Genomic DNA, 25,092 nt, shown 5'->3' with positions numbered 1-25,092 from the left:
GTGTGTGTGTGTGTGTGTGTGTGTGTGTGTGTGTGTGATCCAGTTCTGAATCATCTGGCAGAGCAGCAGCATAAAGACTCTTTTCTTTCATGCAGCATTTAGAAAAGCTAATTCAGGATTTGTGAACAGGGAGGCTGTTGTGGTTCCTGTCCCGTTATTCTGGCTAAACGAGGTCACTGTACACAAATATTCAGTGTGTGTGAATGAATAGACGTCCTACAGCGGCCACACCGTCTCTTCTCAGCTGCTTTTTTACTCACTCTGATTTATGACTGAATTAACTTTTCCTGACAACGACACAATGACTGCAAGCCATTTCATTCTCTGTTAAAGGGCCGGTGTCGTGTTTTCCAGACGCACAGAGACGTTTTGTAGCACAGTAAAGTAGGGCTGAAAAACGTATCACAAAATAAGCGTTTCATATTGGTTAATAATATCAATAATTATTGATTAGTTTTTATGAATTACAGCCGAGCTAGTGGCGTGCCATTTCCTAGCAACAGGTCGTTGCTAGGTAACCAAAGAGTGAGTGAGTTAGTTGATTCCACCCAATGTGCTTAGCTAACAGGTAGAGGTTGAGTGACTAAAGTTTTTCCTCTGTTTGCATCTCCCAGAATGCTGTGCGGTTCTGGATCAGAGTTCAGTGAATATTCTATATTTTAAATATTGAATATTCTGTCAGATGTATTATTATTGATATTGAACATGTGTCTGTCGTGATATATATCATTATTGATTTATTGGCCAGCCCTACAAAAAGCCGGTTCACTATTTTACTTTCAGATATTATTAAAATGCTAAAAGTATCAAATATGACTTAAAACAGATCTGACTTTGTAATTTAATGCCTTGAAATTGGGCCTCTGTCTCTTTAAGAAGCTCCTGCTCTTTCTGAAGCTCCGCCTTCAGGAAGTCATCCCAACATGGCTCCTCTGTTAACCCCTTAACAACATTTATACCAGAGTTACCCTGAGAAGTAGCTCCTAACTTGAGCTTAGCAGGGGTTTGCTAATTGTTGCTGACTAGTCTGAAGGAGCTGAGTGGGGGAGGAGCTGTGCCTCCAAGGCGGAGCAAGGTCACAGCTGAATGGTTGCCATGGAGATTAAAGGATTTCTCAAACATGCATGAAAGAATCAGAAACATGCCAGGTTTGTTTTCGGTGAGGGAATAACATTATAACATGATGGAAAGATATAAAAAAAGGACTTTTACATAATACTGTCCCTGTAATATAGAACATTTCTAGAAAAAACAAGGAAATATGAGTTTGAAAAGTCAAACATTTTCAAGTTTTGAAACTCTGAAAATTTCTGAAATTAATCTCAAAATTTCTGAGTTTTTTGGCAGGAATATACTCCTTTTTTTGTGCGTAAATGCCAAAAATGGCCCTTATGCACCGTCATAGATTTTACATTCTTCTTTTAATTGTCTTTAATTGCTGGAAGCTGTTTATCAATAACAGCTTTATAAAGTTTCACACATCACTGTGTTGTAAACCATCCTGGATGGACGGCTTCGTCCTCTCAGACTCCATCATCAGCATATTTTTATTTATGAAGCCATATTTAGACTTCCTCCTTCACGTTGGATTTTCTCTTTTTCTGAGAACTTATTTTTGCTTTTGGTGCCTAAAGTCTGGAATAAACTTGAAATCTTTTCAGTTTTCTGCTCCGTCTTGTTGAACTGTCTCAGGAATCATCTGCAGCTCAGCTCTATTCCTTTTTTCTCCTTAATTTCGACCCACTGGTGATAAATATCTGTTTGCTTTATAATAATCAAAGTGTGAAATGAAAACAAAGTTTCAGGGGGTTTGTGTGGTAACCACGGTAACCAGGACGCCCCCTGCCTGTGTGGGAGCGGCCTTACGTAACCGTTGAACACGACATTTTCTTGTGGGGGAACAATGGTGGGCGGGACTTCCTGTGATGTAGCCCGCGCTGTGCTGCCATTGGTCGGTTTTCTCAGCTAAATCACCGTTAAAACTTTCATAATATGAAGAGAGAGATGTCACGTTTGCGGCAGCAGGGTGATGGTGTTTATCTCCCGATCTGTTTCACTCGCTCTCCATCCTGCTAAAATCCTGTTAGCAGAAAGCGAGCAGCGTGTGATGGAGACGCGCTCAAAGCCGGTTTCCTGCTGAGGGCCGGGAGATTACACCACAAAGCTGCCGGTTAAACAGCAAACTCCCAGTCAGGAGGAGATAAAGGGGAAAAAAATATGGACCTATCTTTACATCTGCAGAAAACATTCAGCAGATCATCATTAAGTTTATAACATTTCAGCAACAAGGCAGTTCAAAGTGCTTCACATCATGAAAACACAGAACCCAGTTTTAAACACATTCGCCGCTCTGTGCCGTCTCTGCGGTGGCTTCATGGGAGCCTTAACGGCTGGGAAGAGCCGTCTGCTGCTGCTGGAGACGGCAGCGACCGGGCCGCTCAGACGGAGCGCAGACAGCCGACGAGTAGAGTCAGTCTGTCCAGCAAGCTGAATGTGGCGCTACTCTACTGGACAGCTCTGCAGTTAGACTGGAAACCAGTGACTGGAATGGGAGTGAACCAAACAATGACTGGGCTAAATAGGCTGGGAGGCTTTAAAAAAGCCTCATTTTAGTCATTAAAACACCAAATATACCTTAATATGCATTACTGTGCATTAGTTATGCATATTTCTGGGCATAATAATGAATATTATTAATAAAATAATCAGACAAATGAAAATGGCAAATTCTGCAGATTTTTCATTTTACCACTCAACTTTATTTTATACAAAATTAGAAATAGGGCTCCAAATAAAAATGATCCTAATGGTTACTCATGATATTTAACATTGAAAATGATTTTTGGTTTAAATACTTAAACATTTTGTGACAATATTAGAAATGCATTAAAAGATGCAAATAAACAAATAATTTAATTACTTTTTAAAATAAGATAAATATTTTGTCGACTGAATGTATGTTTATTCTAAAATATATATATTACATTTTTGGCTTGGTTTTGGCAGTTTTGGTTATTTCACAGCGATTTGTCCTGAATGACACCAGCACCGCTAATCCACCTCCTTTGCTTTTGCTGCTCTCCTTTAAATCTCTGCCTGACATAAAAGAAATTCCTGCGAACTTTAATCTTTCTTTGTGCGAATCCCGTTTCCCTCCTGATGGAAATCCTGACCTGCCGTATCTGGAGGGAGCAGCAGGTGTTTGCAGAACCCGACCGGCTCCCAGACGGTCCGGTCCAAACAGCAAACAGACGGCCTGCTGGGAGAAACTTTCATGCTAAGCATGCAAACATGGCCGCCTTTCATGTTCTCAACAGCAGCTGCTGCAGGGAGCCGAAAATATCAGATTGTGACATTTACTGAAAACCGGAATTAGAAGGAAAAATAAAAAAGTTCTTTTTCTGTTCTGGTTACCTTCAGCCGAGGAGAATAAAGTTGTGATTTAAAGTCAGCGGACGGGAAAGCTCCAGAGGAAGCTGATTAGCCCAGGATGGCAGCTCTTCCTGAACACACCAGGAGGAAAGTTAAGCTTTAGCTTAGCCAAGCGAAGCAAAACCTCAACGTCTCCCTGCTTCCTCCCCACAGGGGAGCGAAGCAGCAGCAGCTCCTGAACGTCCAGAACAAAAACGTCTCCGTCCAGACGGATCAAATCATTACGACCTGCACTGTCCAAACTGTATGCTATATGCCAAAAGCCCCAAGCTTTAACTATGCAGGGGCCACATTTTAATTCTTTTCACCAATTAAAAAATATGTAAAAAAAATAATATTCACTTTTTTACCTGCACAACAATAAATAAAAGTTAAGTTAAGTTACATTGGACTTAATTTTTTTACAGTTATTTTGCATTTTTTTTTTTTATTCTCAGGAACAAAAGTAAGAAACTTTGCCATATTTAGCCAAAGATAATGGATGGATGTGAGTAAAAACTTGCTAGATTAAAAGAAACTAAACTGAACATATTTTTAAGAAGATGTAAACTTGCCATGGAAAATCTCATCCTTAAAGAATAAAAAGTGTGGGAGAGCAAATTTGTACCATTCTTGGATCGCGGTTATGGGCCACACATAACTAATCCAGGGGCCACAAACGGCCCCCGGGCCCCACTTTGGACCCCCCTGCTCTACCCAGAGACGTTTTCTTCTCCATCTCTGACGGTTCAAACTGCGATATGTTATTCATCTGAGCGCCTCCGCTGGTATTGTTCTGAAGCTAAAGGTTTTTATTGATTTAACACGAACCCCTTCTGACTGCAGCCTGATCCTCCAAGCTAAGCCTTTTCACGAAACACTGCACACTTAGTGTCCCGCATGCTCCAAGGTCAATAAAAGCCTGCAGACTGAAAGGCGATGGAGGAGGCAGAGCTCTGCAGACAAAGTTCAAAGAAGGATTTTCTTTTTCTTTTTCTGTGATTAAAGATGTGCATCAGAGTTCTGTTTGAAAGGAAAATAAAACCTTGGTTAATATTTGGTGTTGGAGGGAAACGGGTGACTTCTGCAGAGGCAGCTACTCTGTTTTAGTTCAGAGTTTATTTTATATTCACAGCAACCGCTTTCTTTTTTTTACTTTAATTTCTATCAGAAAACAGAGTGAGCTGATTGAACACAAACTCATCCTTGTGAAAAAGATTTTATCTTTAAAGTAAATAAAAACCCAACCCTAACTTTCTTCTGCTCATTTTTCCTCTTTTTTGCTTTTTAGTCTGGAAAAGAAAAATAATTTTACACTATTGAAAACCAAAAATGTATCTAATTGTTGCACTAAGCCCTGTTTGACTCGTTTTCTGCTTTTTAGCGAATAAATTTACTGTAAAACATTGACATTTGCACAGAAATATAAAGATAGAAGCCATAAAGTTCATCTGCAAACGAAAGTTAATTTTGGGATTAGTTTTTCTATAAAAGAAACTTTACTTTAGAAATATTGTCCAGTTCTGCAAGAAAAACTTGTTTTCATGACTTTTATTAAAAGGAACTTAAACATTTCTGAATTTAATTGCTTTGCTGGTTCATTGGTTTTCTTTTCAAATTATAAATCAGTAATTTAATCCTGTAATGTTTGAGTAAAGCCTCATGAACATGAAGGATTACACTTTTAAATTGACATTGTTTAAAATGTCTTTTTTACGACATATTGACATGAAGCAAGAAATCACAATCTGTCATAAATATGTAATAACATGTATCAACTACCAAACTTTAAAACCTTTATCTGTTTACATCACCATGACGTTTGCTGCCATTGTCAAAGTCTGCTCAAGTACTGAGTAACTGATCCAATTATCAATCATTTAATATTTCAAAATTACATCATCAGACGGACCAAAATATAAGGTTAAATGGAATTTTTTATATTTTACGTACGAAAATGACAATAACTTATATGAGTAACTTAAAAATAACAAAATCAGGCAAAAGAAAAACCTTTCCAAAGTAAGTTCTTTAAATAAAAAGCGTATGAATCTTTAACAAAACCTGCAGGTCTGTGTTTGGTGAATTTTTGGATAAAACATGTTTGTTTTTCATTCTGTAGGTAGAAAATTTGGAAATTTTACCCAAGTTAGTAGAAATACTTCACCACTAAAAGGACATTTTTCAAAAAAGTTACTCGATGCCAAAAATGTTATTTCCAAAGTCTGCCACCGGTACAGAATTACCAATAAAACCTCTGAAATGTGATCCGTTTGATTCCCGACAGCAGTCCGTCTGCTGATGGAGAGAATCACCACGACCCAAACGTGTTTCTGTTAGACCGGATCGATCCGAGCCTTACGCCGCGCCGCTCTCAGTGACAGAGATCCGATCAGGTCCCATCAGGACTATATAAACCATCTCACATGGGTCCCAACAGCAAGCAGAGCGAGAAACACCCGCCTGCGTCTGGCCTCGTGTGTTTCAGCAGATCAATCAATCAATCAATCAATCAATCAATCAATCAAGTAAGTTTATTAGTACAGCACATTTCAGCAACAAGGCCGTGCAAAGACCTTTCCATCATAAAAACACAAAAAGAATTTAATTTTTACCATCACTTTAAAAGCAGCTTTAACCAGGTCAGTTTTAGTCAGTGTTTCAGCTGTTTTGCAGTTTTTTTTTGTAGATTTGTGGTGCATAGAAGCTGAATGCTGCTTCTCCATGTTTGGTTCTGGAGATGCAGAGCAGAACCAGAAGGTTGATCCAACAGCAGCAGATCTTTAAGCCGTTCAGTGATCATAAACTAATTTTAAAGTCTATTCTCTGATCTATGAAGACACTGTTGCAGTAAGTAATGATACTGGATCTCATTGAGACATTAGACCTCTGGTCTTGGAAATGTTCTTCAGGTGACAGAAGGCCAACTTTGTAACCGTCTTTATGTGGCTCGAAAGGTTCAGGTCAGAGTTTGTCCTGATTTTCAGTTTCCAGCTGTAGTAACTGAAGCTCCAGATCGTTTCTCTCCAGGTCCAAACATAACAGCTGATCGGGTTACTGCGCTCCTGAGGATCCGTTTACAGCGGTGTCGTTGATTGGTTGGGTGAGCTGCTGCTGTTTCCCCAACGTTACGTAGATTCAGAGGGAAAAGGATTCGCTGACAGGCGAACAGCTGGAAGCGGAGCACGCTCAAAGCCTCGTCGTCTGCTTATTATTCCAGCCTTTCTCTTTTAAATCTGAGTCACAGTATTGGAGAAATCTCATCTCCCCACAACAGAAAGCATCCTCCCAACACGACCACAAGCCGATAGTCAAACAGACGAACACTTCCACATGCTGACCCAGGCTCATTCAGCTAATGTGTGTCTGCAGCAGCCCGTGGTTAATAACTGTGTTTGTTCTCTCTGCAGATGCCGGGTCGGGATCGGGAGACGATGGTAAGATTACTCACGTCATCCGTCCTCCTACACCTCCTCTGCTCCAGCTCTGCATACGCTGCTGCTGCTCTCTTTATGTTCTCCTCTGTGACACGAAAAGTTTTATTTTTCTCACGTTGAACACAACTTTACGTCCCGATAAATTTAATCTGTGTGGTAGAAGTCATTAAAGCTCTTGAGACTTGCATTAATTTGCTGCAATGGTTCGGTTACCTGCTTTTCAACAAACTCCTGTGAAAAATCTGACTTCAAAATCTGATGACAGTTTCTGACGCTCAGATTTTCGCCCAAACTCTGATGAGACGAATCCGCGTTTCATAAAACACCAACACGGCCCACACGCAAAGCCATTCATATTCATCTCCATGGCAACTACCACGACATACCGGTCCGCTAAGTTAGCATGTTAGCATGTTAACTGTTTTCGCCCACTTCAAAATAGAGCATGACTGTAAAAGGCTAACTACCTGAAGAATTTAATAACCAAAACTTTAACATCGATTTCAAACTTTATTCAACTGAAAGTTTACAAAACAATAAAGTAACTTTAGGGGAAACTAAGTGCGCTTAACATTATGAAAATTATCAAATGCTGCTAAGCTAAAAATGAGTTCTGGTATTAGCGTGCTAGCAGAAGTATACCCTCTGTTTTAGTCATATGATCGGAGCGCCTGAAGATGGAGTCCAGCTGTAGTCCCTGGCTGATTGCTCTAAAATCAGGGCTGATGTTTTTCTCATTAGCTTTCTGAGTTAGCGACGGTTTCTTCCAAAGAAAAGCTGCAGCCGGAGTAGCTTTGCATTAAAACAACCCTCGATGTTTCTGAGAACCTCACAGTGAGAGGTTCACCAGATGAAATGAAGCTTTTGAGTAAATTAATCCTTTAGAATTTATTAGCAAAAATTAATTTAGGAGAAGCTAGGTTCGCTAAGCGTCTTCAAAGTTAGCAAAAGTTAAAAATGAGCTAGAACTGGAGCTGATCCACAGCCGACACATTGTGATGAGTTTTGTATGCATTTCTACAGCTTTCACATAAACTAACAAGTTGCTTTTAAACCTGGTCGAGCATCAAATGTTCATGTTTTATGTACAGATGTGTTGCGGCTGCAGGTGAATGCTAATGTGTGATGGGTGTATTAGCCACATGTCTGGCTCCTGATGCAGCCGGTGTCAGTCGACCGGCTGATTATGCTGCGTTTGCTCGGATGAAGCAGCTTCTCATTTGCTCGGCCTTGTTGCAATTGTTAAACATGGAAGGTGCTTCTTGTTTCTGCTGCAGACTGTTCACACCGAGGGAGGACATGACGCTGCTCACAGGTTTATTTCATGACCTCGATTATTTTCTGATCGCTTGGCTTCATTTCGCACCATAATGCAGAAGGAAGCAGGGAAAAGGTTGTTGAAACATTTAAGTTCTGAAGTCTCTACAAGGTAATGGTTTTGCTATGGTTAAACTATTCTCACAAGGAAACTATTATCTTAAGATCTGGATCTGATGAAGGTATGGAGCAATTTAAGACGGGATGTGTGAGTTTTCAGTCTCAGGAAAGCTTCTGGTCGGTAAATCTTCGTAAAGGAAAGGAATGATGAATGGATGTGAAGAGGAATCAGAACATTGGCGGGAGGAGGCACCGGATGAAAGATGAGAAGCATAAGGGAGGACGATATATTGGATTGTTTTGTGGTTGAATTAGATTTAATGGTAATGAAATGAATTTGAGTGAACTGGACAGAATGGTTCTCAGGTGGAAAAAGGTGAAATATTCCCTCTGGGTCAGGGAGCGAGTTTTGCTTCATGGAGAATCAAATGTTTAAACCTCTAAATTCAAGAATTCAACCCTCACATGTGGATCACAACTTAAGGTTCAAGATCTTGATTATAAAAAGATCAAATGAGTTTCCTTGGAGAACTCGATGGATAATTTCTCCATCTCCTGGTCATTGTTTAGGTTCTTTCTTAAGGTTTCAGAGATAAACAGTTTAAATTGAATCCATCTTTGTAGTAGACTTATGTGGCTTTGGTTTTACTATATAGAGTAAAAAGACTCTTTTTGTGTCATTCCACCATGAAGCAATGATTCCTGTTTAGTCCACTTTAATCCAACTCCAGTCCGCTTGTGTAGAAAGTCCGGTTCATTTGATTGCTAATCGACCAAAAACTGAACTCTGGTTCGCCTACAAACCTCGGTCTCGGTTCGGTTGACATGAACTCTGGTTTGGTTTGAATGTATATGTGAACGCCAAGTGGACCTGATACTGCTCCAAAAGCAGGAAGAAGACTACAGCGCAGGGCATTCTGGGTAAATACAGCCAAAACAAACGTGCTAGCATAGCACTAACAAGAGAAATGACTCGTGGTCTTTTACTAAAAACAAAAAAGAAATCCTACCATCGCTGAAATCCGACGACGCTTTACATTTTGAGTAGAAGGAAGTTGCGCTCAGTGTCTACAGAGGTTTTAGTGTCGTTACCTCCAGTGGCTCTTGGTGCAGCGCCCCCACAGGCGAGGAGGGGAACAGGTTGGTTTGACTCAGAGCAGAGAGAAAGGGAACCACAGCAGCTGGAAATGTAACAAATGTTGCAACTTTTCCCCCAACTGAACCAAATCTACCGCACTATCAAGTGTGAAAACGGCCTTAGCAGCTACAGGGAAATCCCTGGTGACCAGAGTGACCCCGGTCCTAACCCCGAGTTATAACATAAGTGTTTACTAGAGCATTCAACTGGGTCACAAAGCTCCTCCACAAAGAGCTTTGTGAGCTGACTTCAGTTTCTGAACTGAAACTGAACGGTCGGCTAAAGGCCTGAGAAACTGGCCTGTTTTGGCGAATCAAATGGTCTGCATAGAAATTAAACATGTTAAAGTTAACGGGTCCCATAGATCGTTAGCGACTGCGACTGTCCGACCGATAAACCAGGCGTGTGTTTAGTTCAGAGCAAGGGGATGTTATGAATGAGACAGGAAGTGAGCTATGTTTCCATCCAATTTGTCTTGCAAATTCTGAATGAACTTTTAAGGTGTTGCAAAAATATAAAATGTGAATTTGTTGTGTAATGAGTGTAATCTAATCAGATGTTGACGCTACGCATGGCTGTAAGAAACAGGAAGGAGAGGTTGCAAACTAGCAACAAAAACGCATCTTGAAATGAAGAGACTCCCCCCCCCTCCGATTTGGAGGTTTGTGCCTCTGGAAAGGCACAGAATTTTGCTACATTAAATACTTGTATAATAAATATTTAACTTTTTTTTTGCAAAATTGAGGAAGTTGTTTCAAATTTTTCTGTTTCTATCAACCTTTTCTGTGACGCTTCAAAATGTGTCAATATGTTAGAAAAACAGACGGCTAAAATCAGCACACATGCTGATATGCCGCAGTTTATTTGCATATGCAGCTCCTGCGTTAGCTGTGGTGCGTTTGAGCTGCATGAGACTTGAACACGAGAAAGAGAGAGATTGAAAGAAGAGAGAAATGGAACGGAGCGATAGAGAAACAAAAACATGGTCTGAGGCCGAGGGGCTGCTGATATAAAAGTGCTGCAAAGCTGATAACAGAGGAGAGGAAATGTAAGGCTGAGATTAAAACACATCCTCCACGTTTGTGAGCTGGACACATGGAGGCAGGAGCAGGACGAGCCCACTCATTGTGACGCCAGCGTTCCCATCATGCTTTGTTTGTGATGCTGCGTCGCTCTGAGGTTCCCGTCTTAATGAAACATTAAAGAAACGGAGCATGCAGGCTGAAAATACTCAGCAGCAAAGTTAAAAATCAGTTATTCTCTGCTTGGGCATTGTTTTCAGCTAAAAATGCAGTGACGTTGTAGAGCAATGTTTAATCTATAAAACATTACAGTTTTATAGCATCTCAGGATTTCACTCTGCAGATTTTAATTAGTTGCCTTCTAAAGTTTTAAAAAATTTTTACCTTGAAGGATTCTTCAGAAAACCAGGAAAACGACGATCAACCCTGACCATCCTCTTCATGTGACTGTCTTCAGTCAGAGGCTTCTTCAGAGTCTCTGTAACACAGACTGCTATTGGAGCTCTTTCCTCCCAACAGCCATCACTGTCTAAAACAACTTAGAAGAATCTGAATTAATGAGTTACACCAACATTTAATAAAAAAATTAAAAATTAAATTACATCATCAGACTGATTAAAAATATAAAGTTAAATGGAAATGTTGGTATTATAAGGACCTAAACAACAATAATTAACACAAGTAGCAAAATCAGCCATAAGAAAAAAATGTTTCCAGATCAGTTTCTTTCAATAAAAAAACTTATGAAACTTTAACAAAACCAGCAGGTGTGTGTTTGGTGAATTTTGGTTAAAACATGTTTGTTTTTCTTCTACTCAAGTAAAAGCAGAGATACTTCATAACAAAATTACTCGAGTAAAAACACTCCTAAAGGGCGAATCGATCACTCAGGAGGGAAACAGACAATTAGGAAACAACAGCTGAGGGGCAGAGAGTGTGTTTCTGCACCAGAGGAGGAAACAAACAGCCTCGGTCCGCACAGAGCGGCAGGAGAGGTCAGCGCGGGCGGAGGAAGCCTGCTGGTGCTTTACGAGCCTGGGGAGAAGGTTAAAGCAAGAGGCTGTAAAATATGGCTTTGAGGGAAGCAGCAGTGGAGACCCATCCTGCTGAAAATCAAATATATTTTAACGGCACGCCATAAATCCACACACATAAACCGGGATAAGCCAGGAAGTTGCCAGTTTCATTGGCTGCAGGCAGTGTGTGTGCGTGTGTGTGGAGAAAAGCTGCAGAGCATGCATGGCTGCATTCATGCTTCAGAGTGTGTGTTCTCTTACTTTTTCTACATCAGATAAGTGAGAACAGGAGTCAGCTGTGCAGAGCGGAGAGCCGGCGGTCATGAGAGCGGTCACATGGTCCGCATCAGACGCTTGTGCAAATCAAATTGTACAGTGGAGGGGAAATTGAGTTTCGCTCACATGATCTCTGCTGGGAGAAAAAACGACAAAAGCTTCAAACGGAAGAAGGTTTCTGAAAATTCACAGATTAAAAGAAAACAACGTTAAGTCAAGACTGATTCTCTTTGAGGCTAAAAAAAGACACACGGCACATAAAAACATTATAATGGAAGACGAGTGTGTTTATTATCTGTGTGGTGGGTGTCCAAACTGTGGCTCGGGGCCATTCGTGGCCCTTCGAGTGAATTTGTGCGGCCCCCAACTGCATTACAAGAAGGATGTCTTCAGTCATGTAGTAACTAATTACACTGACTTGATTTTTGGAAAAGGTGTACTTTTAGGAGTACTTTTACTATGCTGTACTTTGAGTACTTTTATTATGAAGTATTTTTACTCTTACCTGAGTAACACTTCTGGATTTTCTATCCAGTGGGTGAAAAACAAACATTTTAAACCAAAAATCCACCAGACTCAGACACACACCTGCAGTTTAAGTTTCATCAGTTTTGGTGTGTTGTGGTGGTGCAGGGGTTCAGCACAACCTTAGACCTCGACACGGCCGTCACGGGTTCGATTCCCGGCCTGGTGACCTTTGCCGCATGTCTTCCCCTTCTCTCATTACCTGCTTTCCTGTCTATTTTCTATCAAATAAAGGCCACTAGACTCAATAAAACCTTTAAAAAACCAAAAAGTTTCATCAGTTTTATATTGAAAGAAACTGATTTTGTAATCATGTCATTTAAATTATTTTCATTTTGATCTTTCAAACACCAAATTTCCACTTAACTTTATATTTTGCTCCATTTTATACAATTTTAAAAATATTAAATGATTGATAATTTGATCATTTACTCAGTACTTTAGTAGACTTTTTAGAAAATATTTTTTTACTCGAGTAAAAATTTCAACCTATCAGTGCCGTTAAAATCAGGTGAATAAGTTTTTTCACTCAGTAAATCCTTAAAGAACATGGCAGCGACGGATGTAACAGTTAAATAAGATGTTATTTTTATCAGCCATTAAATCGGCGTGATGCAAAAACTGTTTCCGTTGCAGTTTTGTAAAATGGCTGAAAAACCGTCTCATCCAGCGCAAAGCTTCTCATCAAGAAAATGTTTATTTTAAATTGATGCACTACCAAAAAGTGAATTCATTTTTGTAATTGCAGTTAACAGAAGCGCAGCTGATGTTGCCAACGCAGCGACTTTACTGATATATTCAGCAACTTTTCAGACCAAAAAAATGTTTTTTTTAAAATGTCGTCAGTGATCAGGCAGATCGGATCATAAACATGGTGGGATTCTGGCTAAAATATAAAATCACAGAGGAATAAATTTAGCTGCATCTGGACTTTCACCTTGTTTTATTGGACTGGTCCAACGGCGTGAAGCTGCCGTCCATCACAGGACCTCCATCTTGTTTTTATTCATTTCCTACTGCAGAGGAATATTGAGTCTCATCGACTATTCCCACTTCCATCTCCTTTCCACAAATCTAGAACCAGAAGTGATTAGATTTCATCTCCCTCCAATGTTTGGATCTCATTTTTATTGATAAAAAATATGAATATGTTTTTTCATAGTTCTGGTCAATAATACATGAATTTTCATTTATTTCTTCTGTTGAGGAATATTTGTTGAAAAATCTTTGTCAACAAAAGCTACCAGATTAGTTTTGTTAGAGAAGCACAGTTTCTGTTATTCCCACTTGGATGTCTGAATAAATATGTTGCCATTAATAATAACATTTAAATGCCTTTCAAACAGCAGAATATTCAAAAACAGCCTAGTAATGTCCTTAAAACCTGTAGAGGAATCAATTTGGACCTTATCTGTCTCCGTAGTTGTTGAAGAAAACAAACCATCCATCCTTCCTGTACAAACAGCCCATTCAGACCAAATTAATCACGACCCGTTTAGGAAGAACTCGCCCTGTAGAACCTCTGTTAAATATGCAGCTTTAAAGCCCCCAGATGTGCGTCCAGCCTGAGTTTTTCTTGGCTTATTAATGCCTATAAACATCATTTGATCCGAGGCTCTGGTTGTGAGTCAGCAGGACGCCGCCGCCGGCAGCCTGACCTGACCTGACCTGACTTCAGGTCCGATCCCGACGCTCATCCAAACCAGTCGCTCTGTCAAGGGCAGAGCCGCCATTTCTGCAGTAAATGGTAAAAAACGTCTCCATTACGACTCCTCAGTGGAGTCTAATTACCAGTGTTTACATCCAGCTCTAACCTCTCGCTGCATTTCCTGTGGAAAAATAACTTTTAAATGTAACATGAAGATCTTTTTCTCTGTCTCCAATGTTTGTGTATATTTATTTTTGGTGCCTGTTGACTAATGAAAAGATGAGCAGAGTATTGGGGCCTAATTGAAATACAATAGCCTGACTGGGGTAATTAATCCAATGATCAGACCCACAACGCTATGGATTTGCCAGCACTTCATTAGTTTGAATTAAGGAGCGAGGCTCCACTGTGGTGCGATTATGAATTCAATATCAATTGATCTTCCTCTGTTGGAAGCAGCCCACAGAAATAACCTTATGAGGAAGCAAAAAATAACACTTTATTGTTTTATTGGCTTTTAAAATATGGTCGATGAATCTTAAGGTGCCCACAGCCCCTACATTAAGAAGAAATGGAAGAATAAATTGGCTAATTTCTGCGTCTCTAGTGGATTTCAAGCATTCAGGTTAATACAGAGGGATCCATGGTTAGCTAAACATGTGCTGTAATTTTTCTATTAACCTAAAAGTTGTTTGTGATTTGTAAAAACTCACAATAACTCCAAAAATCACATATCTTTATTATATTTTTCACCTGTGCAACACATGCTAGGCTAATGACGCGGGTTGATTATAGTGGACTGGACACCATTAGCTACAGCTAACGTCATTACCTGGAACTAACAGTATTAGCAGAGCTAACATAAAGTCAAATCAAACTGGAAGATAATGAATGGATGTTTAAAGTCAAAGTTTTCGTAACAAACTATTTTAACATATTTGAGAAACTGTTTTGATCCTGATGCTAACTGTAAACTGCTTGTTAGAAACTGGAGCTCTTTGTAGCATACCTTCTCCTTCTGGGTTAGCATAAAACTGCTGCAGTTTTATGCTAACTGCAGCAGTTAGCATAAAACAGGCACAAACAGGCTTTTTTGGCCGACTGTCTTCCTTTTCGTTTATTTCCCCTCATCATTTCTGCATTGCCTTCTATTTCAACTCACTCCGGTTCAAACTGAAGGGCTGAAGGTTAGTTAATGCAGTCTGCCACAGCTTTACATGTGGCCCTATAAACTCCAGAAGGACACATGATAGAAATCATTATATTATCAACTAAATCAAAGCAGTTTTTCTCAATTTCATGCAAAATCAACAGATTCCAAGCATGTTTTTGCGGTAATTCATAATTATGAGTTTATTACAAACTTTCTGCAAAAATGTTCAGACATCAAATATAAGCGAAGCTAATTCCCACCTGCAGGTGGCAGTGTTTCTTACTTCCACTGCTGCCTCAGACATGCTTGATGTCAGGTTGTAGTCTGGGATCGACGTGAAAAGTGGCAAAAAGTCACGTAAGCTTAACTATCACAAAATTCCTTTCAAATCTTTTTAAATTTGCACCACAAAATCACAAAACAATCGTAAAATGCTGGACGGACAAATCAGGGTGAAAAGACGTTGATATTTCAACAGTTTCTTCATAGGTTTTATCAATGCATTCTGCCACAACCGGCCCTTTAACAACATTCATTTCCATTTTTGTGGCTCAAAGTGAAAATGAAGTTTTCACTCCTTAATTAGAGCTAGCTAACTAAGGGGTGTTAAGGTGTTAGCCAAGGAGCTACAGCCTTTAGCAGGAACTATATGTTAACGACTCCGCGAACTTCTATCCACTACTTAGTGCTTTCTATGTTGTACATCGTAGGAGCTAATCATTTCAATCTAAGCAACAGAATGAAATAAAATAGAAAGCGAGCGTTAAGGTAGCAGCCTGACCTTTGGTTCCCCTGGTGATCGCTCCATCTAACGGCCTCCAAAGTGGCGAGCTGCTGCCCCAGTCACACAGCTATCGCTATGGTAACCACGTTAGAGGTTTAGGGAAGTGAGTAATCTAATCTTCCCACTTTGTGGCACAGCGATAAGGCTCACCACCACCAGCCCACCCATATCTGGGTGTGTGTGTGTGTGTGTGTCGTATTCGGTTATTCTACGCTGCAAATCTCCCTCACACTGAAAGCCTATGGAGCCACTTTGTTCCCGTTAATAAGAGGAAGACTCCGGTTGAAAAGTCCGAACCCGGCTGAAGTTGACATTTGGCACCGATGTCTTCAGCATTACGGCAGAACTTCAGCCTTAAATAAGTTTAACATTTTCATACAGATGACTGATTGCTCATCTCTGCATTCATATCCGGCCGTCATATGACTGCATTTGTTTTTAAAAGATGAGATGTCTGCAGAGGAATGAGAAAGATGACTGGAGGAGTATGAGACATTTATTTGAGTAACATTTTGGAAAACAAGTACTTTTATCTTTTATCAGAGTAATATTATTATGAACTAATTCTACTTGAGTAAAATTTCTATCTACTTTACTAAATCAAGAACAAACAAGTTTCAACCAGGAATGCAGACAAACAGACACACACTCAATTTATGTCTGAGTGAGACATCCTGTTTGTACTCCAGCTTTGTTGCTCTAATGTTAATTTCCATCCCTCCCGTCCGTCCATAAATTCATGAGGAACTTTAGCCAAAGTAAAACTTCTTAACTTTCAGTTTGTGAAAATGTGTTAGTGATGTCTAAGAACAATCAGCTTCAGTGCTGGCGAATGATGGCCTTACGTAGATATTAATCGATCAGATCAGCTGGTTAATCGATCAGATCAGCTGATTAATCGATCAGATCAGCTGATTAATCGATCAGATCAGCTGGCTAATCGATCAGATCAGCCTCCGTCCTCAGTGGTCGGAGGGCTCCGTCCTTTTGGTTCCCATCATCATGTTTGGATGTAAATGTGGATTTTCCAAAGTCTCTTTCCTGCTGATGTGCGATAATAAACCAAAACACAGACCCACTGTTGCCATGACAACCCCTCATCTTCAACAAAAGGAAGAATACTCAACCCAAAGCACCAACAGGAGTGAAATTACAGCGTGATGCAAAGTCTCTGATTGTTCTGCAGTGTTTTTTTGATTCCTGATGAGGTAACAGTCAGATACTGACTGCTCAGGCATAACCGCGTTATTTACTGCGATTTCTAGAAGCGCTAATAGAAACAAGCAGCAAAATGAATGGAGGAGGTGTTTTAATGAGCTGTTCATCCTTAAATACGCCATTAAAAAATAAAAAAAGCAGCATATAGGCTTGTCGATCCCATTTAGGAGATTGCGTTTTAATTCCATCAGATTTGAGCTAATGGCGCTGAAATGAAGATTGTTGACGGGGAAAACGAAGCGGCTTGTGAGTTCACTGCGGCACCGGCGAGCGGGCCTTTTATTGAAACACAGAGCAGAGCGCGGAGCAGCGGCTCGGCCGATAAGCCTTTCTTTTGGCACGGGGGATAACGGCGTAATCTGGGCCGAGAGGGAGAGGATCTGCAAATGAGATGGAGGCAAAGTCGTTAGATCCCTTCATCCAGCAGGTTCTGCGCCTCCATTCCCATCTCTCACCTCGCCTGCTTGCTGTTTCTTTATCTCTCCATGGGAACGTATCCAATCATGCCACTCTGAAATTATTACTGAGATTTCCTCTATCGCTCAGAGTGTGTGTGTGTGTGAGATGAATTAGAGAGAGGTTCAGGCCGGGTGTCTGAAAAGTGTGACGGACGCTGATGAGAGCCGCCGGGTCACCTTTCGGTCCAGCCCTCGCTCCTGCCGGCTTCAGGGGATTTCATTGTCTTTTTTTTTTCATTTCTTGAAAATAATGGAAGCGGGGCAGAGAGAGAAAACCCGTCAGGGGAGCGGTGAAGGATCGCTGCGAATCGAGGCAGATATTGGGCTGGGAGAGATGGGAGGATTGGGATTATACTCTGTGTGTAATAGCAGGATTTGGCTGGGATTAAAAGAGAGAACAGAGGAGTCTGCTGGGAAGTTTAGGAGGGAATGTCAACGATCCGTGTGCGTCAGAGAGCAACTCAGCATGAATATGCAGCAGGTTCATGTTGACAGAAAACACTCCAGATAATAAAACAACCAACAAGCTTCCAGGTTAAACATCAACATTTCAAACTGGATCATTATGCCTCTAATCCGTCATGACAGACAAACAATTCTTCTCTCTGCTTTTGCTTTTTCAGTCATTTTACCTTTAAGGTCTAAACTTCTCTAAAGGTTATTTCTTTTGGAGAGTTTTCCAACTTCATAGTTGTGGTGGAAATTTACTACATATTGACATCTGCTGATCATGTTATATGAAATGCTTGTGAATTCTCACCAAAAGAACGATTTGGGCTACATGTACAAGGCTGGGAGTTGTTTTCTACAGCTGCATCTGAACCAGACCGCCTCGCCCCTTGTGTTCAATTTCTTATCCTTGGTATAAAAGTCATGTGTTGTCTCTGCCTGGCAGAGCTTTTCACCCAGACCTGCTTCATTATTGATTGTCCTACAATCTCTCTGTATTGTGCACAATATATGAATAAACCTGATGGACTGATTTCACCTGACAGTACTTGGTAAAATAGTTTTTTCCACAACAGTCCTGTAGATTTGGTCTGATTGGGACCAAACCCTCAACATTTTTTACGTTTTCTGCTGCTGTAGTTTTTTCTCTTACCCTTACCTAAACTAATTGAGAAACCTGTTCCCCTCCTCACCTGTGGGGGCGCTGCACCAAGAAGTACTGAAGAAAACGACAGAAACCTCTGAAGACACTGAGCGTAGTTTTCTTCTTCACATCACTTCTGCCGTCGCTTACCTTAGTCTCCACAAACCTCTCTCCTCCAGCAGCTACTTCTTCTTCTACTGGGTTGATGAGTTGGAGCACTGCTGCCACCTGGTGGCCGGAGGCTTGTTTATTCTGATTCTAAAACGTATTTCTACTTTTCCACTTCTCCACTACTTAAAAAGTGTTGGTCCTCAGTTCCTGCCGTTCATCCTGGATGTTTTTGCTGTGACTCTGTCATGGTGTCCACCTTGATTTTCCTTCAGTTTCTGTGTCTCAATGACCGATTATTAAAACCAATCATGGTTTAAGTCATCTCCAAATCACCAGCTAATCTTTGACAGCGTTGTAATGGCGTTAAATATAAACTACAGCAAACTGAACGCTGAAATTAAAAGAAAACCAATGTAGCCCACCTTTTTTGCAACCTCCTTTAAACCTTTTTTTTTTTAAATAAATGTTGGTTAGACATGGAAAAAGTTTTCAAATGATTTATCAGTTTCCATCTGAAAAACCCGACCTCTGCTAATAAAGCAGGTTTAGCTGCTGCTTCAGTTTCCAGCTGTACGGACAAAAAGGAGGGAAGAATAAAGAAGAGAAATAATGAAGGCAGGAAGAGGAGATGGAGTGAAGAACAGAGGAATAAGAGCTGTACCTGTTTCAGCTGCTCTCTTTGGTGGCTGCAGAAGAACATTTTCTCATTATCTCCTCCATAATTGCAGCCGTTATTATTATTCTGCTGATGTTCGGCAAGGCAGTAAAACCCAACCACTGAGCTTCATATGGATCCAATATTCACAGCTCAGGTTTAATATCCTCTGGACAGCTTGTAGCTATTTGTTGGTTTGTCACTGGCTGATTTACGCCAGCCATTTATTCAGTCCGCATTGAATTGATGGTGAGGCGGATAATCTGCAGCTGTTTACCTGAACGGATCGATGAAGTTTCTCTGATCATGACTTCCACAGTACACAAAAAAAAAGATAAATAAATATGATCACTGATCAAATGGTTGAGTTTTTTTTCCCCACATTAAACGGCAAAATGTTTCAACTTTTTGCCAATGATGAAGCAGAAACAACCAGAAGCTTCAAACTGGACCTGGATTTAATCCCAGCTCTTATGGCAGTGACAGATTAAACGCTACACATTCAGCCGCTCATGCTCTCACGCAACTAATCCGACACTCAGTGTGGTGACCTTTGACCTTATGTGCATGATCCTGGGGAAAAACGTCAAAGTTGACTGTTCAGGAGGGTTTTTCAGTAGCTAGTGGTATGTTCAAGTTGATCTTCATTTTAAAGGTCTAGAATATGTCCAGATTTTTCAGATTAGGAATTAAATTACATGTAGTATTTTTTAATGATTCTTTCCTCCTTCATTCTTTCCATTTGTTTCATTTTGATTGTGAGAAATGCCATGAAATTAAATAATAGCCAAAGAATTTGGCCATTATTACAGTGTGAAAAAAACCCTCCATGATGCAGCGAATAAAACAGACTTGACTAAATGAATCCATCAACAAATTAAAGTTTTCTTCTCAGATCTACTGAATGATTCTGCTGCTGAACTCAGTTTTATTACGTATAAGCAGTTAAACATGACAGCATAGCTTACACTAAATGCCATGTTGGTATGGCATTTTGTTGGTTTAGGACTTTAGCATTAGCCAATGCTAATGTTTGAGTAGTTCTTTAGGGTTAGCGCAGCTAGCCTTTTAGCTAGCGGTGCCCACCACTGCAGACTGAGAACGTCCCTTCATAAAAGCAGCATTCAGTGGCGGCTTGAGGCCTCCAGGTTCTCCAGACTCCAGTCCGGTCCATCCGATCTGTTGGATCCAAAGTCCAATTCGTGGATCTAATGGAGTCCAGGTCCAGCTGGATCAGGATGTTTTAACCACAGAAACGGATCGGGGCAGCGTTGTTCATAAGGTTATGCTGTGTTGGAGTTTTACAGGAGCATGTTAACAGCAGGAGCAACAGTTCTATGATTTTGTTTTTGTACGAGAATCGCAAACCGTGTTGTTCCCGTATAAATCTAAACTTAAATATATTGACATTTCCAGTGCAGCCCAGAATCTTTTCCTCTCAGCCAGTCATCACAGCCCGTTCTGAATCTTTGCATCGGCGCCGTAAATGAGCTTAGCGCTCGCTCTCTGGAGGCCCTCGGCGGCGGCGTGCTCCGTATGCAAACGTCTGAAGGCTGTTTATTTGCGGGTTTCGGCGCTCGTCTCAGGAGGAGCGGGTGAATCCCCTCGTGGCGTTAAAGACTCTGCGCGTGCCGAGCGCTTTGTGTTGTGAAAGCAGAACTTTGACGCTTCGCTTTGGGAGAGCGCGGCGCGGCTGGCGGTTTGTTTACATCACAGGAGCAGATCACTTTGCGGCTTGTAATGGAAGATTGGCAGAGGGGCAGTTCACTTGTTTATTTACTCGCTGAAATTGCATTTGCAGAGGCAGTGGCGGGACTGCTGCATGATGGGAGGGAAGCCTCGTAATATTACAGCGAATTATGGCGGGGGATTAACTACCCCACACCGATCTTTGAGCTTTGAGTCGTATGAAAGAGAAAACATCAAAACATTACTTCGTCTTATTTGTTTTCTCCTTTCTGAAGCCTTTGGAGGAGAGTCTCTCTGGACCAACTTCTAAACCTAAACTACTCTCTAAAAAGAAGATTTCCATTTTTATTGCTCCTAAACTTACAGCAAATCAATAAATCAGTGCTGCAGTTTAGCTGTAAAATTCTTAATTTCTGTGCTGATTATTAGATTTGACTGACAGCTGAACAGAGCAGGTTAATTAACAGCTGACAGGTTGATTAACAAGCCTCCGACTGTGTGGTTTTCTAATCTTATGAGACAGTTGTGATGTGTTTTTTTATTTTTAACTAAAATCAATCTTGCAGTGCACGGTTCACAGTTGAAGCATCACAATGTACGTGTCAAACTCGCCTTTTCTTATTTTATGCCCCTGCTGAGTTTCTCAAATTACCAGAAAGGACCAACAGGAGAACGATGAAGCGCCGGCAGCGACGTTTCTACTGCAGGTGTTGATTATAAAAACTGAAATAATTAACGCTTTTTGTTGCATCGCTGTTTCAGACTCTGTCGTTATGCAGCGATGGACACAAATCGCTTCACTGTGGGATCTCTGACTCCTCACTGGTTCATTTCAATGAGGTACATTTTGTCCCTTCTGGATTTTTTTTCCCAATAAAGACGGACTCAGTAGGTCAGAAACTGAATAGAGACCAGAAACAATACGTACAAAAACCCTTCATGTTGGATGAAGGCCCTGCTACGCTCCGCACTGCCTTCCAGAAAGTGAATAATTTGCAAAAACTTCAATCACAGCAATCAGAGGGTGGAGCTGAGAATTTAAAAGTTTTCCTGCTTATTTAAATGGATATTTCCTTCTTTTAGGTGGGGTTAAATAACGGTTATTTTGAATAAATTGAGCTACTTTTTCTGGAGGCACCAAACTTTAAAACAGAGTGAAGAGAGTTTGTTTTCTTTTAACCCTAAATAGGGATTGTGTCATCTTTACAAATCTATAAAAGAGCGCTAATCTTTCAAAATAAAATGCGTTAAGACTACCTAGGCAATTTTTTTAAATGGAAAGATAAGAAAATTATTAAACACTAGTGAGACGTTGTGGCTATTTAAAGCTGACAATTAGAACATAAAATCTACTTTTTTAAATGCCATAGTCAGACTAGCCATTAGCTTGTCTGTGGAATAAAACTGATCTTTGCTGATATAAGCTGGACAGTTATTGACTTAATCAACCTGAGCTATCACTTTAACTGATAATGATGAAAAATGAACTCTTAAAATCAAAAACTTCTGTAAGAAACGTGACAAAATGTTGAACCTGAAAAGGCTAGGCTGATAGCCTCAGCTGAGGCCTGAAGCTAATTAGCAACAATCATCCCAGCTACAATTAGATGTTGTAAAGTTAATTCTGTTTCAAGAATTCAGATTTTAATCACCAAACCTGTCGCATTTTTGAATTAGCTAACAAGATTTTAGTCTAATAAAACCTCAGTCATCTTGTAATGTCGCTCCATTTGGTTTGGTTTTTCTGGAGATGCTGATATGATTGCTAGCGCCATTGTTTGACATCTTCTACTGGAGGAAATCCAACCTGCGTGTGCTGATGTCAGCTATCGGTTCAGAGGAAAACGTCTGAGTCGGACGGCAGCCAGTCTGTGAACTGGCAGCGCCTTGCTGCTCTCAGGTGGGGCTTTTCCCTTTTTAAGGAGCTAAATGAAGCGTGGATTTTTTAGTCCCACAAACAGCTGCACTGAAACGCCACTCCAAAGGAATATTAACCTCTGTGAACCGTGCATATAAATAAATCAGGGCTTGCCAACAGGTCAGTGCAGTTCATGGCTCGTTTCTTCAGGAATGGACTCTCTGCTCTGTATAGTTTCATATATTTGCCCTCCACAGCACTGGCTGCGTTTTCTGCTCACCTGGTTCGGTTTCCAATTCTCCTCTGCCTGTGTATCTCTCCTAAGCCCCGGCCAATCCTCCCCGGTGGTCTTGTGCACACAAGATTAGTCTTTCCTCCTCCTCCGCCTCTGAGACCAAATCCTGCCCCTCTCCGGCAGCCGCCCGGCTGTCCGCGGCTCCACTCCAGAGCGCAGCGGCCCAACAGGCTGGGGGCGAGATTAGAAGTGGCATGTTGGGGGTTGGCTGTGCAGCCGGCTGACGCGGCGCAGTGAGTGCAGGCTGGAGGCGGACGTTTCCTGAGATGTTCTGTCACTGCTGGAGCCAGCAGGTGAAGGGGGCAGAGCGGGTAGCGCCGCACTAAAGCCCGCAGCGTCAGTCCAGGTGAATGTCTTCTTCTTCTGCTGCTCTGGAAAGTCGGTCCCAACACGTGAAATAATAATTAAGCCTCCCTGCTGTCTGTTATAGTTTTATTCTCCTTGCAAAGTTGAAATCGATGTTAGATTCTCATGGGGAAGGAAAAGCAAAGACGTCATAAAAATGTAGAACTTACCAACTATATTTATAAAATAATAACAGCTGAAACAAAGTGATTCACATAACCAAATACTAAAAACATCCTGTTTACAAAACTACAAGGTCAAAAATGTTCTTTTTTTGTTTTCATAATAATTTATAAAATATCAGTTTCAAACTAAATATTTAGTTAGCAAGCTAAACATTAAGCTTGCTAACTAAATAGCTAAATATTAGCTAAATATTAGCTATTTAGTTAGCAAGCTTGGAGCTAAATATTAAGTAAGCAAGCTACACTTTTAGCATGAAGTTAAATATTTGGTTGACAAGCTAAATATTTAGCTTCAAAATGAATAGTTGGTTAGCAAGCTAAATATTTAGCCTGCTAGCCAGCTAGCTTGGTAATTGATGCTGGTCTCCAAAAAGAAACGAGAGAATTGTTGACTTGCACAAGTCTGGTTCATCTTTTCCATATTTCTGTCACACGACCAACTGAAATTAGCATCATTTAGTTTTTTTCAGCTATTTGAAGAAGTGAACGACTTTATTTGACAGAGTGACTTACTTTCAGCGAAGCTCGTACTGAAAGCCTGTTTCTCAGTGAAACAAGCAGGCAGATTTATTTTGCAGTCAAAGTGCCTGAAGAGCTTTTAAATGCCTCATTTCTTCTAAGTGGAGAAATGAAAGTGGACTTATTTTGGGGTGGAGTGGTGGGAGGGGTTGCATATTTGGACTCCATTCACACACAAAAGGCTCCTTAAGAGCAGCTTACCACAGCATGAAAGGAAATTTGTTATATTTATAGCTATAATCGAGCAGAATTGGCCATCTGCTTGAAGCACTCATAATTTAATAGTAGTCTGGAGCAATGCCAGTTTAATTATACACACAATCCTTACCTGAGTGGCCTCTGAAAAGTTACATTAAAGTTCCCCACTCGGGCAACCTCAGGTTGACACTTTTGTTCATAATTTCCTCCACATGTGTCCGACGCAGAGACAACAGCGTCTGAAGCGTCGAGTTGCAGAACAAAATCTTGAAATGTTTTTCAGAGCCGCTGATTCGGGTGTTTAACACCTGGATGAAGGTAAATCCAACTGAATTCAATATTCATGTAGCCACAATTTACGACAAATGTCTCATCTCTTCACTAAACGTTATGAAGCAGACCTGATTCATGAGCAGTTCCTCAGCAAGCATGTGGCGACAGTAGAAAGGAATGACTCCCATAAGCTCATTCTGACCAATGCTAACGCTAGCAAATCTGTGCTAACGGACAGCAGAGGAAGTAGGAAATCCAACATGTATGCTAGCAGCCTTTCCAACGCTAACACTAGCCTGTCTGTAGCTCAGAATTATGAGAATAAATTTGTAACAATACGAGGAAAAAATTAATAATGAGGAAAAAAAGTCATGAGAATAAAATCATAATATTACCAGAATAAAGTTG

At 40.6% G+C, this 25,092-nt stretch overlaps 1 protein-coding gene across 1 annotated transcript in view; it reads left to right on the top strand.

The window, feature by feature from the left end:
• The window catches only part of tmeff2a (transmembrane protein with EGF-like and two follistatin-like domains 2a), a 119,794-nt gene that overhangs the window by 54,495 nt on the left and 40,207 nt on the right, over positions 1 to 25,092 (top strand). Inside the window, exon 4 of the mRNA XM_007552287.2 lies at positions 6,822 to 6,848. Coding sequence (XP_007552349.1) covers positions 6,822 to 6,848 — 27 coding nt within the window. The remainder of the gene's footprint in view (positions 1 to 6,821; positions 6,849 to 25,092) is intronic.

The sequence above is a fragment of the Poecilia formosa genome, unplaced genomic scaffold (assembly GCF_000485575.1).
Source record: "Poecilia formosa unplaced genomic scaffold, Poecilia_formosa-5.1.2 Scaffold47, whole genome shotgun sequence".
Taxonomy (NCBI): Eukaryota; Metazoa; Chordata; class Actinopteri; order Cyprinodontiformes; family Poeciliidae; genus Poecilia; species Poecilia formosa.
The sequence above is the reverse complement of the archived record's forward strand: the minus strand, read 5'-3'. Positions and strand labels throughout refer to the sequence as shown.